The 12,494-nt window shown below is 43.0% G+C and overlaps 1 protein-coding gene across 2 annotated transcripts; it reads right to left on the bottom strand.

The window, feature by feature from the left end:
• Positions 1–376: 376 nt before the first annotated feature.
• LOC100822154 (B3 domain-containing protein Os11g0197600) lies at positions 377–5,024 on the bottom strand. 2 transcript variants are annotated; one of them, XM_003576158.4, is made up of 5 exons: positions 4,269–5,024; positions 2,226–3,141; positions 1,702–1,812; positions 1,450–1,613; positions 377–1,017 (listed from the first exon to the last, which is right to left on the bottom strand). In XM_003576158.4, the coding sequence occupies exons 1-5, from the start codon at positions 4,542–4,544 to the stop codon at positions 736–738; spliced, it is 1,749 nt and encodes a 582-aa protein (XP_003576206.1). In that variant the 5' UTR covers positions 4,545–5,024; the 3' UTR covers positions 377–735. The 2 variants fall into 2 exon arrangements, with proteins under 2 accessions (XP_003576206.1, XP_010237857.1); XM_010239555.3 differs by having other exon boundaries at positions 1,450–1,601.
• Between the last annotated feature and the right edge of the window lie 7,470 nt (positions 5,025–12,494).

Genomic DNA, 12,494 nt, shown 5'->3' with positions numbered 1-12,494 from the left:
TATGATCACAAGCAACAACAGGAGCTGGGCAAATGCAGGCACTGAAACTGATTGACTTTGTGTTCTGGATTCTAGAATGCCAGCCGCACACCCAAAAAGTAGCAGCTGTTAGTTCAGCAAGCATGATCACAATAAAGTCAATCAAGTAACAGTTTCCCCAGAGAAGCTGAAGTAATAACCACCACAACTAACAACCATTTGTTTCATGAATCAACCACCAGGCATGGCAAAGGTGGCCAGAGATGCACAAGCATAAATCATCAGGTTTTCTTTCTCCAGATTATTTGTCAGCCCATGTGGATTTTCTTTCTCCAGGAGATATATTATTTGAAGAGTAGTCTTATTTGAATATAATCAGCATATTACCGCAAAAAAAGAATATAATCCGCACAAAAATCATATCACCAGGAACTTATGGCTACAATCGTATCACTGGAAACTAAGGGATGTCAACAAATAACTAGAATACATTGTTCAAAGAGTGCAGCATAACAATGGCAGCAACCCTGGAAGATTATTCTCGAACCCATACAACAGGGTCTAACCAATCATTCAACAATTCAAACAGAGCATATCTATGCTTATTAGCCAGTTGCTTATTCTCTTTTAAATATCACCAATTTCTGAATATTGTTTTCTTATTGAGTATTAGAGCTCCAGATCAATCGAATTGCAGACCCCTGACCCTTTTTTAGATAATGGAAGAGAACACTCTGCCCAATGTGCACAGGACTGTTATTTCCTGTTAGTACCAGGAAGAAATGGAGTTATTTCAGGGACGACTCTGTAGATGTGCACTTTTATGTCGTCCTTGGAGATGAGCTCGAAGACACAGATATCGAACTTCTCCAGATTATTGCCTAGTGAAAACTTGCTCCAGCCACCACTGAAAGCGCCAACAGCACGGGCGCTGTAGTAGACGTAGTTAACATCCCAAGACTTTCCTTGTGGATCCCAGAGTTTTAACTTCTTGTTGGCTCGGGGAAGACAATCCCTGACAAATCCACATGGTAGATTCTGCAATACAAGAAAGTAATTCAGGAAAGTGATAACAGCACAAATAAAGCAACCAGTGCCACTACATACACATGTATATGACACAACTATTAATCAAACGAGTGGGAGAAACATGACAACCACATAACCACTTGAGTTTTTGTGTTATTCACACCACTTGATAATTTAGTTGACAAAGATCAGTAGAAATTTATGTCGTATTTTTTTTGTCGAAAAGTAGAAATTTATGTCATAAAGTAATGATGCAAATGGATGTTGAAATTGAACTGGCTTAGAACCTTTTTAAGCAGCCACCAAGAAAATTCTCTAAAAACAGAGAAAACATTTATAACAAAAAGATTTAACATTACCAGTGCCAGTATCATTTTGGCAATTCAAAATGCACCCAAGAATAGTGTTCATGCACACAAGGAATGTGGAGAGTATCATTACCATGAAAAATCCCACATATACATAAGACTCCTTCATGATCTGGAGAGCGAAAGGGTTCTTGGATTTAAATTTCTTTGCCCTTTGAAGAGCATGGTTCTTCTGTTCTTCAGTTACTGGTGGCCTTTGCGATATTACTAGTAGTTGTCTTTGACCTGTTGCAATGTCTGACAAGCGCAACATCATCAAATTATTCAGAATCATGCAATTCAAAAGAATTGCATCCCAGAAGGGTTCTGGGGATGGATAACTTACATTTACCACATTTAGGCACATCCTTATTCTTTCTGAGTCGCATGGGTGAGGATATTTCAGCCTTGATGGAAGAGATACTTTGTTCCAACATGCTGCTTTCGGAATCAGATTCTGTGATGCAAAGATTATGTTTGAAGGAACATAATATGAATCTATAGCATTTCAAAATACCAGCTAGCCTCCGACAATGGCTTTCACAATCAGTGTTAAGGAAAATGGAATTGGTCGCCTCTAACCTAGAGCTTAGAGATGGGTCTGTCCTAGCGATTACTTTTGCCTATATTTACACAACAGATGGCTTCCTAAATTATGACCATGCATGGCAACCAATAAAGAAAATAAGTAATGTACTGCACTGTACAATTAATGGGGCAAGTGACCGATGCAATTATTATGCAGATCTGAACTCGACTCCACATTATCTGTTTGGCACTACAGCAGTTTAAAATAGCTGCACTTCAATTGTCACTCAGACTATGTCAAACTGAATCCTATACCATTTTAAAATTTGAATGAGGTTTTACCTTCAGTACTGTTACGGCTTGTTGTCGTGGACTTGTAAGTACCAACTGAAGCCACAGGACACTTTTCCTTACCCTTTACTGAGGCACTAGAGCACTTCTTAAATGTAGAGTCATTTACATTGATTTCTTTAACCCTCTTCCTTGTGGTTCCATTACTGTCCTCTGGGGTGGCAAGCAATGATTCTGCTGGGCCAGCTGCATTCATGTCCATGTTAAGGCTAGTTGAGGCCTCATTATTAACAACCGAAGCTTCAGGCCCTTTTTTCATAACCATTTCGGAGACTTTAGAGCACTTCTCCGATGTAGAGCCATTTGCATCCATTTCTCTAATCCTCTTCCTTGTAGTTCCAATACTCTCCTCATTGGGAACACTCTCTGATTGGTCAGATACACTCATGTCCTTGTTAAGGCTTGTCGATGCTGTCTTATTAGTACCAACTAAAACTCCAGGACTTATTTTCTTACCCTTTTCCAAGACACTAGAGCACCTTTGCAATATAGTGCCATTTGCATCCATTTCACTAACCCTCTCCCTTGTGTTTTCATTGCTCCCCCCTAGGGGGGAAACCAATATTTGTGAAGGATCAGTTGCATTCATGCCCATGTCTCCTTCACCATTTTCCAGTTTAACAATCAGGTCCTTGCAAGGCCTAGCATGGAAAGCTGATGGCTTCTCAATGCACTTTCCATCAAACACTACCACTGAGAATTTTGAGCGCCCATCATAACGGAAGGTTAAAAAGTGACCTGTCTCAATGGAATGATCTCTGACAAATTCCTTCCATCCATTCGCAAAGAACAATCCTTCGGTGTCTACAGCCAGCTCTGCAAGCCATATGTTTCCACTCTGACCTTTTAGGGAAACCATTCCAGCAGGCTGATTGCGAAGGTATTGGTTGAATGATAGTGGAATTCTCTACACAGTATCAATATATAAAGACTTGTTATTATTTTTCTAGATAAGACATCAGTCTTGTTAACAATGTGAAATATGATTACAATTCGAAGAAAAACTACAATTTGCGATATCATGTGACAGATAAACAAACCTGAAATTACAGAATGAAAGACAGAAAAAGTGCCTTAACAAAATATTGCAACAGCATCTAAATAGCACTTGTTCCCTGCACAGATGACGCCATAATGCATTTCAAACATTGCATATTTAAAAGATGCACCAAATATGAAACCATGCATAATTTACACAAATGATATCCACATACGCAACTTCTATTTTAAGTATCACATTCATCATCCTGGGGAAATTATTTAGCAGACCATTATTACAATTTACTTGACGTTAATGTTCAAGTGAGTTCAGAAAAGGGTAACATACGCATTTGATTCTGACCTTTAATAAACTTGGTCCCTCTACTTTGGAATTTACCGATATTCTATAGGGCGATGTGATGAGGACATCACCATCACACAAGGTGTGCACAAAGATGCAGCTACATCTCTATACATAAGTACTACCTCTGTTCCAAAATAGTACTCCCTCCGATCCATAATAAGTGTCGCAGACGGAGGAAGTATAAAAAGTCCTAGCTTCGCCTAAGTAAAACTTCTTAAAGTTTGACCAAGTTTATAGAAAAACGTATGAACGTTTAGAATATCAAATAAGTATATTATGATATACATATCATGATGGATTTAATAAAACATCCACAAAGTACATTCTTCTGTCAACAGACAGTGAATCAAAAGGATAGCTTTATTCCCAAATTCAAAAGCAGAATCAGCACAGAATCTTAAAAAAAAACTTTGGCTAGATAAGAAAGGGAAATAAACATCGATCAACATCATACAGGACTCACATATCCTAAACATCCAGTCCACCTCTGGCATCAGATACACAATAAAAAGCAAATTCTCCTAGAGCAGAGAGAAGTTCTCTCAGAGAACTCTCCCAGCCCTTTTCCCCCGAATGAGCACACAATTAACATCCGATCGAGAGAAACAACTACACAGAGACTTCAATCGATCAAGGAATCAGGCAACAACGCATGGGGTTTAATCAAAGATTCAGTCAGAGAACCTCACCAATCTCTCCCCGTATTGCTGGGGCAGGAACACCCTGAAGAATTGCTGCCCAAACTTCTCCTCTTCCCCCTCCTTCTCCTTCTCTTTATCCTCCCCATTTTCCTTCTCCGTCGCCACCATGGCCGCCGCCACCGTGCTCTCCTCCTTTTCCTTCTCCTTCTCCTTCTCTTTCTCCCCCGCCGCCGTGCTCTCCTCCCTCTCCAGCTCCTCCCGCCGCCGCCTCTCCCTCTCCTGCTGCTCCCGCCGCCGGCTCCCCTGCTCCTGGCGCCGCGCCATGCCTATAAAAGCCGCCACTTTCCTCACCTACCCTAGCCCCTACACACTATCTCCCTCTCTACGAGGACATGGCCGAGGTATAAAGCTTCAGTTACTGGAGGGAGGAGAAGCCGGCTCCCTCCCCCCGCTGGGACGCAGCTCTGCCTCCTCTCTTGGCACTCGGTGCTGTATTTGTCCTTGGACTCACAGGAGTAACACTCACTGACTGTGGGTCCTACCAAATATAGCCTCGCTCTGGGTTTTAGGACAGAATGGTCAATTCTCTCGCTGAAAAAGAAAACACCCTCGAATGGGGACGAAAGGGTCATGACAGAATGGTCCGTCTTTGGGAAGTGTGCAAGCCAGATGATGCATGCATGTGCGCAAATAAATGAAAGTCCGTGACTGGCCAGTGATCGTTAGGTGGCACAGACTTTGAGAACGTTTTTTTTGTGTGTGACATGAGCATAAATAAATGAAAGAGCGTGACTAGCCAGTGGTTCTGAACTTGTGGCAGTGGCATGGATAAAATTTTGAAAAACACAAATTAGTTCCATGTTAATTTGATTTTTTTAGAAATTTCATTGGATTTTTCTTTTAATATTTTTGTTTCCTTCTCCCGACATGGCGACAATTTGGTAAAAATATGGTGGTACACGCTGGATGAAAAAGAAAGTTGAGTTGAGCCTTAGATTCGATGTCGACGTTGAATAGGATATCAGAGAATTTAAAATCATATTTATAAAATTCAATACGTTCTAAAAGAATATCCTTTGTGCATATGAATGTACATTACTCACCCAAAAAACTTTGTTGAGATTTTTTTATCCTTAGGTTATACAAAAAAAGTGCAATATGTATTTGGCATAAAGAGTAGTATTTGCTATTGTAAATTCACAAATTTATCTTTTTATTTAGATCATATGTTGTATAAATTTCTTCAGAATTTGTGAAAGCTTCTAACTATTGTTTTTAAAAATTTAAATTTTGGGCTGCAAGGAGCCTGAGATTCAAAACACCGCACTCAGGAGAGGAGGAAGTGGGGTATCACCGACGCACAAGTCTCTCGAGATAAGCCTTGTCAAATCTACTAATATCATTAAAACAATATGTTAATTCAATGCAAAACAATGTTTTTGTTGAAATAATTCAATTCAAAAAATATTGAAACACAGTGAGGTTATTCGAATAAAACAATATAACAATACAATAATCAATTTCTGGCACAATATTGCTTTTGCTGGAATAAAACTTAATTGAAAAAAAACGGAAACCAATGAAGTTAGTCCAACAAAAACACAGAAAAGCAATGAAAAACATTGAAGCATTTGCCTTCTAGTCAGTGTCCTGTCTTTTGTTACTATCTAATCAAATGAGAGAGAAGAGCGGCTGATATATGAGGTGATATGGACATGCTAACCATGGATACGACCTTTGATACTCTCAATTCTATAATATTTGACAAGATTTATAATCAGGTGAATTCAAGTAGTAATTGTTTTCATTGTCATATTTATGAAGAGGCGGAGCTACTACTATCTTGTCTCGTTTTATTACTTAGGCATCTTGTCGAGCTTTTCAAGTCCAAGGTCAAGATGAGATATGATGGAGACAAACGGGAGGGCCAACAAGAATCAAGCATTCATACAGCTGAGAGGGAAGGATTTCAAGTGTACTTTCCAACAAATCAAACGGCACATGATTCGGAGCTTGCTAGAGAAAAATATCACGAATTAAAGTTGAATCCGATTCGGGTCCGAACTGTCAGGAGACCCGAATTTGTTTTAATCACCCAGGCCGCATCCGGAGTCCAAATCAAGCAAACAAGTGCTTGTTGGAAAGGTAATTACAAGACCTTTCCGACGGATCTGTCCCCATCAAGAGATTCGACTCGTGCTGACCGTGGCGGACAAAACAAGCTGACGGATCTGTTTTTCCTTTTCCTAAAGAGTTGTAATTTGTTAGGAAAGTTAGAGATAGAGTTGGATTTTGGCCTCCTTACTCAAGGTGGACGAAAATATCTCTCCCTCCTTCTTTATATACCCCATGAGCCCCCTAAGGAGTCTTGGGTTTTGTTTAGTTAAAAGTTAGCCATCGCTACTACTTCGTGTATTAGACCACCTGTTTTACCGCTTTCGGAGCCCCAACTTATCGTCTCGTTGAGACATTGGTTTGATATAGTATATTCGCAATTTCAGATTGCATCCGCTATTTATCTTGTTCTTACTTGTTCTTCGATGGCTTGCAGGAACAAAGACCTTCGTGGTCAGGTTGATCGTGCCCCCGCGTGATCAATAACTCTATGGAGTTGGTGTATCGATTGCTAATACGCTGCCTCCTAGGACGTAGTCGGATCGTCAACGTCACCTCCTATCCAAATTGAGAGTTACCAATCTCATCGAAAGATCGGGCCACCGCATCCACGTCATGAGGACATGACGACATGTACATAGGAGACGGCCATCCTGGAGACATTGAGAAAAGCCATCCTGCAGGGCCAGGGACGCTACCTTCAGTGTGCTGCCTAAGCCAATTTTTTTTTTTGAAAGAAGCCGCCTAAGCAATTGGTGGGCACCGTCCGCACCGGCAGCCCAACAAGACAGCTGCTCCCGGATTTATCTAGTTGGTTGGGCTGACTGGGCCGTATGGAAAGAGCCGGGCTATTGTAGGAAGAAGTGTTGCAGCCCAGGTTTTATCCACTTATCCAGAGCCGTGTTGAAACTCCAAATCACCAGACTAAAGGGACAGCAGGTAGTGTTGCGCACGTCGTCGGATTCAGAACAAGGGCCTGATCTGGCCAACCGAAGAGCACATCCTAAACGCGAATTGAGTTAGTTGTTTGGTTACTTGTGGTGGAATCAACCCATCCAGATTCAAGTCTCACATTTGATGTGGGTGTTCGTATTGCACTAGATGACCTAACCGGCGTTGTGTTTTTAGTGAGAGTGACGCATGGTGACTTCGTCAATCTCAAGATGATATGTCGGACGAGTCTCTCGGAGATGCTCCTAGGTGTAGGGTGTGCGTGTGTGAGCGTCTGCTTCTGTACTGTGTTTCCTAAAAAAAAAAAGAACGCATCCTAAACAGTCACTATATATCTTCGGACTGGGATCCGGTGCCCTGCCAGAGGCAGGGCACGCATTGCCCTGCTCATCCTCATCCACCGTCCATTCCAATCTGACGACCAGCAAATATTAACAGCCCTTGGTACTGTAAAAAAAAAATGCTCACAAAGTCATTTCTTCGATTAGACGAGGAAAACGGCGCAGGACTTCTGCTTCGCCGGCCGCCGCCGCCGCGTGAAATGGCACGCCCACCAACTGGGATGCCGGCTCCCTCCGCTCCCCCTGCTCCGACGCCCCGCGCGGCCTGCTCCTCCCGCTCCCCATGCGACCATCTCGCGCCGCCGCTTCGACGCCCCGTGCCGTCGGCTTCCTTCTCTCCCCCTGTGACCACCCCAGGCTGCTCCTCCAAGGGCAGGTCGCTGCGGACACCGGGTGTTCCAGTGCTGGGCGGTGACGCCTGCCCTCGTGCTCGTCTACCTCTTAAACTCTCTCGTTGATGCATGCCCGCCTGCTGCTGAAAGGACCACCCCCAAATCCGGAGACCCCTTGCGGCCTTGCATCGTGGCGGATTCCTGACTCACAACCATCCATGGCGACGGTTTCTATGGAGGCATTAGGAAGCCCTCGTCCGCGCGCCGCCGGAGTTCCATCCCATCCCTTTCCCTCGACAATGGCGGAAGGAGAGCCGAACCTTGCGAAGTGTTTCCTGTGCTCGTTTTTTGACAGCACAAGTGCCTCCCATGGGGAGTGAATCCCTGCTGACCGTCAGATTTGAATGAGCGGTGGATGTATGGGAGAAGGGCACGCCGTGCCCTGCCTCTGGCAGGGCACTGGATCTCGGTCCTATATCTTCCTTCTTCCGCCAGGCTTCGAATCGATGTGCAGGCTCAGTGTCTGCTTGATCCACAAAACCAATAATAGTAACACGTCGAGTCATCTTTATCCCATCCACGGTCGCATGGGATGCTCGTTTCCTTGTATTCTTTGGCTATTCACAACAAAAGTTTTTACTTGGATCCTCCTCGTATAGGCATATGGCTCCCTAGTGATAAACATTTTTTTATTACAAATGGTTTACTCCATTTTGAAACTAATTTTCCAGCAGAAGACTTGAAGCGACAGTTTGAACAATAGTACTTGATCACCAACTTTAAATTCTCCTTTTCTAAATTTTCTTATCATGCCAATTTTTTTACTTTCTCTTTGAATAAATTAGCACTTTCTCCATAAGCCTTATATGGATCAATTTGAGCTCTAGCAGACCCAAATCTCAGCACAAGCAGCGTATAAAAACAAGCCTTCACTGGCTATTACTCCCTCCATCCCAGTTTGTAGGTCGTTATATATTTTAGTTATTTTCCCATCAGAAAGGTCGTGTTAGCGCTAATTAAGTTAGATTCGTCTGGTCGCTTCAATTCAGGTCACCTGCAGGAGTATTATATCCTTCAATTCATTGGCTATTTAATGCCCACGCATGCTCCGGCTCAGGCAAGGCCCAGGGAGAAAAGGTGCTCATGTGCGAGATAGGCCTCGTGGAGACGTGGACGTGAAAGAGTCTCGCTCACGCTAGCACTCGCTGAAGCAGTGGCGAATCTATGATTTTTGAGACAGGGTGGTTCGATGGACAGCTTTTTATCCCATATATGAATTGTAACCAACGATTTTTTTTAATCCCAAATATGAAGGGAATATGTCCTAGAAGCAATAATATTGTATTATTATATTTCCAAGTTTGTAATTGATGTTTATATTTCTATGCTATAATTGCAATGATTTTTGAATGTGAGATTCAGAGGAAAACTCATTTGCATGTGTAGAAATATAAACCCTAATTTAAAAGTCCCTAGTCACGCCTTTTTGACTAGTTTATATATAATTGATGATTTTGTTTTCCTGATCATGAGCATATGATGCTGGTTATATATGAGAGCACATTGTTGGTTGAACAATGGTGTTGGATTGACCCAACTAATAATATACCGAGAGATCACATCGATTACTTGTTATCGATATTATTGTTATTGTTTTAATTATCATTATCCTTGGACCATGAGAATATCGTATGATATTTATATCGGAAGGATACTTTGGTGTTACCTATTGTTTCTCGTAATAAGATTATCATGACGGTGATTTCTGGGTACTCCGGAAAGTATGAATTGACTCGATAGTTCAAGATTGGGATTTGCTCCTCTATCGGTGGAGAGATACACTTAGGGTCCACTCGGTACGACGATATCTATCACCGTCTGGCCAGACACAAGAATGATATGATTATTGAGATATCGGAGTACGGAACGAGTTAAAAGTACAAAACCGGTAACGGGGATAACTAGGTACAAGTGGAACAAGGGTTGGTTCACGGGCGTACCGGAAGTCTCACCCCGGGTTTTGTAAACGTATCGCGAAGCAAAGGGAAATGGTTTTTAGTAACAAATTGTTCGCTCGAAAGTCTTCGTGGATGTGTAGTAATTATTGAGAGTGTCCAGGCTCTTTAAATAATTATTGACTGTGTCGTAGCTACACATTTCCGAACCTACGCGGTCACACGCTTAACGACGAATGGTTATCTGAAGGTCACTTTTTGCCATTTGACCTTCCGGAAGGTTTTAGAAGCCTCTGGAAGAATCGGATGGAAATTCCGAAAGGTCAAATGGCAAAAAGTCAAAAGTCAAATGTGGGTCAAACCCTGGTCAAAGGTTGACCACGTGGTCAAAGGTTGGCCATGGGGGCCGGCCATCTTGGTTAGGAGAAGGGGATATAAAACTCCTATTAGGAGTCCATATCTATTCCTATTAGAGCCAGGTAGGACTCCTACTCCTTTTGGAGGAGGACTCCTTTTCTCCTTTGGTCGGCCACCCTCCTATATAAGGAGGGGAGGGGTGGCCGACTATAGGAGCACTCTCGCTAGTTGTCTTTTGCCCGTCAAGTCCGAGCTCTCTACTCTAAAGTTTAGACGTCTAATTAGTAGATCGTCTACTTTCCGATCTAGTTTTTTCCGGCGGTTCTTCGTACTGGACGTCGAAGTGCTGCTGAACTATTCCTTCGGGACGTGTGGAGAGATCGCCCACTTCGATCTTGCGGGCGGATCGCTGTTCTTCTACTTCAAGCTTTCAGACGCAGCAGATCGTGCGAGGAATATTCTCGCGGCTGGGAGGTATAACCTAGCTGCGGGAATCTGCTACAGGCTTCAACGACAATCTACTTCCGCTACGGTTGTTGGTACGTGATCAATCTATCGCATCCGCATAGTGATCTTGGTTGGTTCATTTGTAGGAAAATTTTAAATTTCTGCCTACGTTCCCCTTCAGTGGTATCAGAGCGATCTATGCGTAGATGTGATTTGATCTAGAGCATATATGATATGTGGGAGTTGCACACAGTACGCCAGAATGGGTTACTGGCGCACGAGCTCCAGTGGCGGTACAACTGGTCCAAAAAACAAACCGTCATTGGTAAGTCGTTGGAAGAATCTGAAACGAGTACCAGTGGCGGTTAGCTTCCACCGTCGCTGATACTAGAGCACTAGTGGCGGTGCGAGCACTCATGCGACTTTCACCGCCACTAGTGCTCCTAGTACCAGTGGCCGCATCAGTTAACCGCCACTAGTCCTCCTCAGAGTTTTCCATCCCGGTTACCAGTGGCGGGTAGATTACCTCTGCATCCATGCAAGATCAATTCCAATGATTATGATGACATGAATGATGAGGTATGCAAAAATAATGAATATTGGCCCCAGTATGTTCTCTTGTGTCAAGTTCAGGTGATTGGAGTTTATGTCCATGATGGGAGACTTCACTTGCCTCTATCCAATGTGCCTTCCAATATCGAGCACTTGACAAGATTGGAGCTCATCAAGTCCATAGAGTTCAGGGTGTGCTCTATTGCACAATCTATCTTCTTTAACACCTTCGGTGCAAGACAAGTAGAAATATCTAGAGAGCACCCGCTGAAATCTGCGGACTTTAACTCCAATCTTGCAAATGGTCGGTAATGAGAGGCACATTGGATAGAGACAAGTGAAGTGTTTCATCATGGACATAAACTCCAAGCACCTAAACTTGACACGACACAACATACCTAAGCCAATATTCAATATTTTTAGTGCCTCGTTTGTGTCATCACCGTCATAGGATTTGATCTTGCATGCATCAAGTATTTATTCACGAGACAGAAGTAGATTACGAAGAAACTTTTAAAAGTCTATGCATTCTCGTAGGTCTCTTCTCTCTCATCATCAGTATTGATGAGTAGGGACGGGAAAACCTTCCATAGGGTGCGCAATCGGCGAGCAACAGATCGACATTAGCTTCATTGCAAAGGTAATAAATCAGAAAACAAAGACCCAAGAACAACCCTTGATCCAAAGTCCTTCCTCGAATAGCAAATTACAACTAAAGGACAATGCATAACCTGGAGCTCCGAAAAGGCACACAACACAACAAACCTCAACCTAACCACCTTCCCAATCGTCGCAACCAAACTTTGGACAAGTCGAGAACCGGAGTCCACATCTCTTTCCTTCTTGACAAGGGCCGCTGGCTTCAATGGACACTGGGAGGGAGGAAGGCAGGGGGACACCAAAACGAAAGAGGCGTCGACCTTGATCCGGCCTCTCAAAGTGCCACCCGCCTCCAATTGTTCATCTTGACTGGGATCTGCGTACGGCGACAAACCAAGATCTAGGTAGCAATCAGACAACAGCCGCTCTGTTAAAGTATTCATATGATTTTTCTTCAAGTTTACTCTCCATTGCACAGACTCTGATTCCTCATGCACCATGCTAGAAGTATCCCTTGCAAAATGTCCTCGGAGTGATGAAGTATCAAGGAGTACCTGGTAGAAATAAGTTATACATCCCCTAAACTCATATGTTTTTGGCAAACTTGCTGCAATGTGGTTAGTA

Source organism: Brachypodium distachyon, chromosome 4 (assembly GCF_000005505.3).
Source record: "Brachypodium distachyon strain Bd21 chromosome 4, Brachypodium_distachyon_v3.0, whole genome shotgun sequence".
Taxonomy (NCBI): Eukaryota; Viridiplantae; Streptophyta; class Magnoliopsida; order Poales; family Poaceae; genus Brachypodium; species Brachypodium distachyon.
The sequence above is the reverse complement of the archived record's forward strand: the minus strand, read 5'-3'. Positions and strand labels throughout refer to the sequence as shown.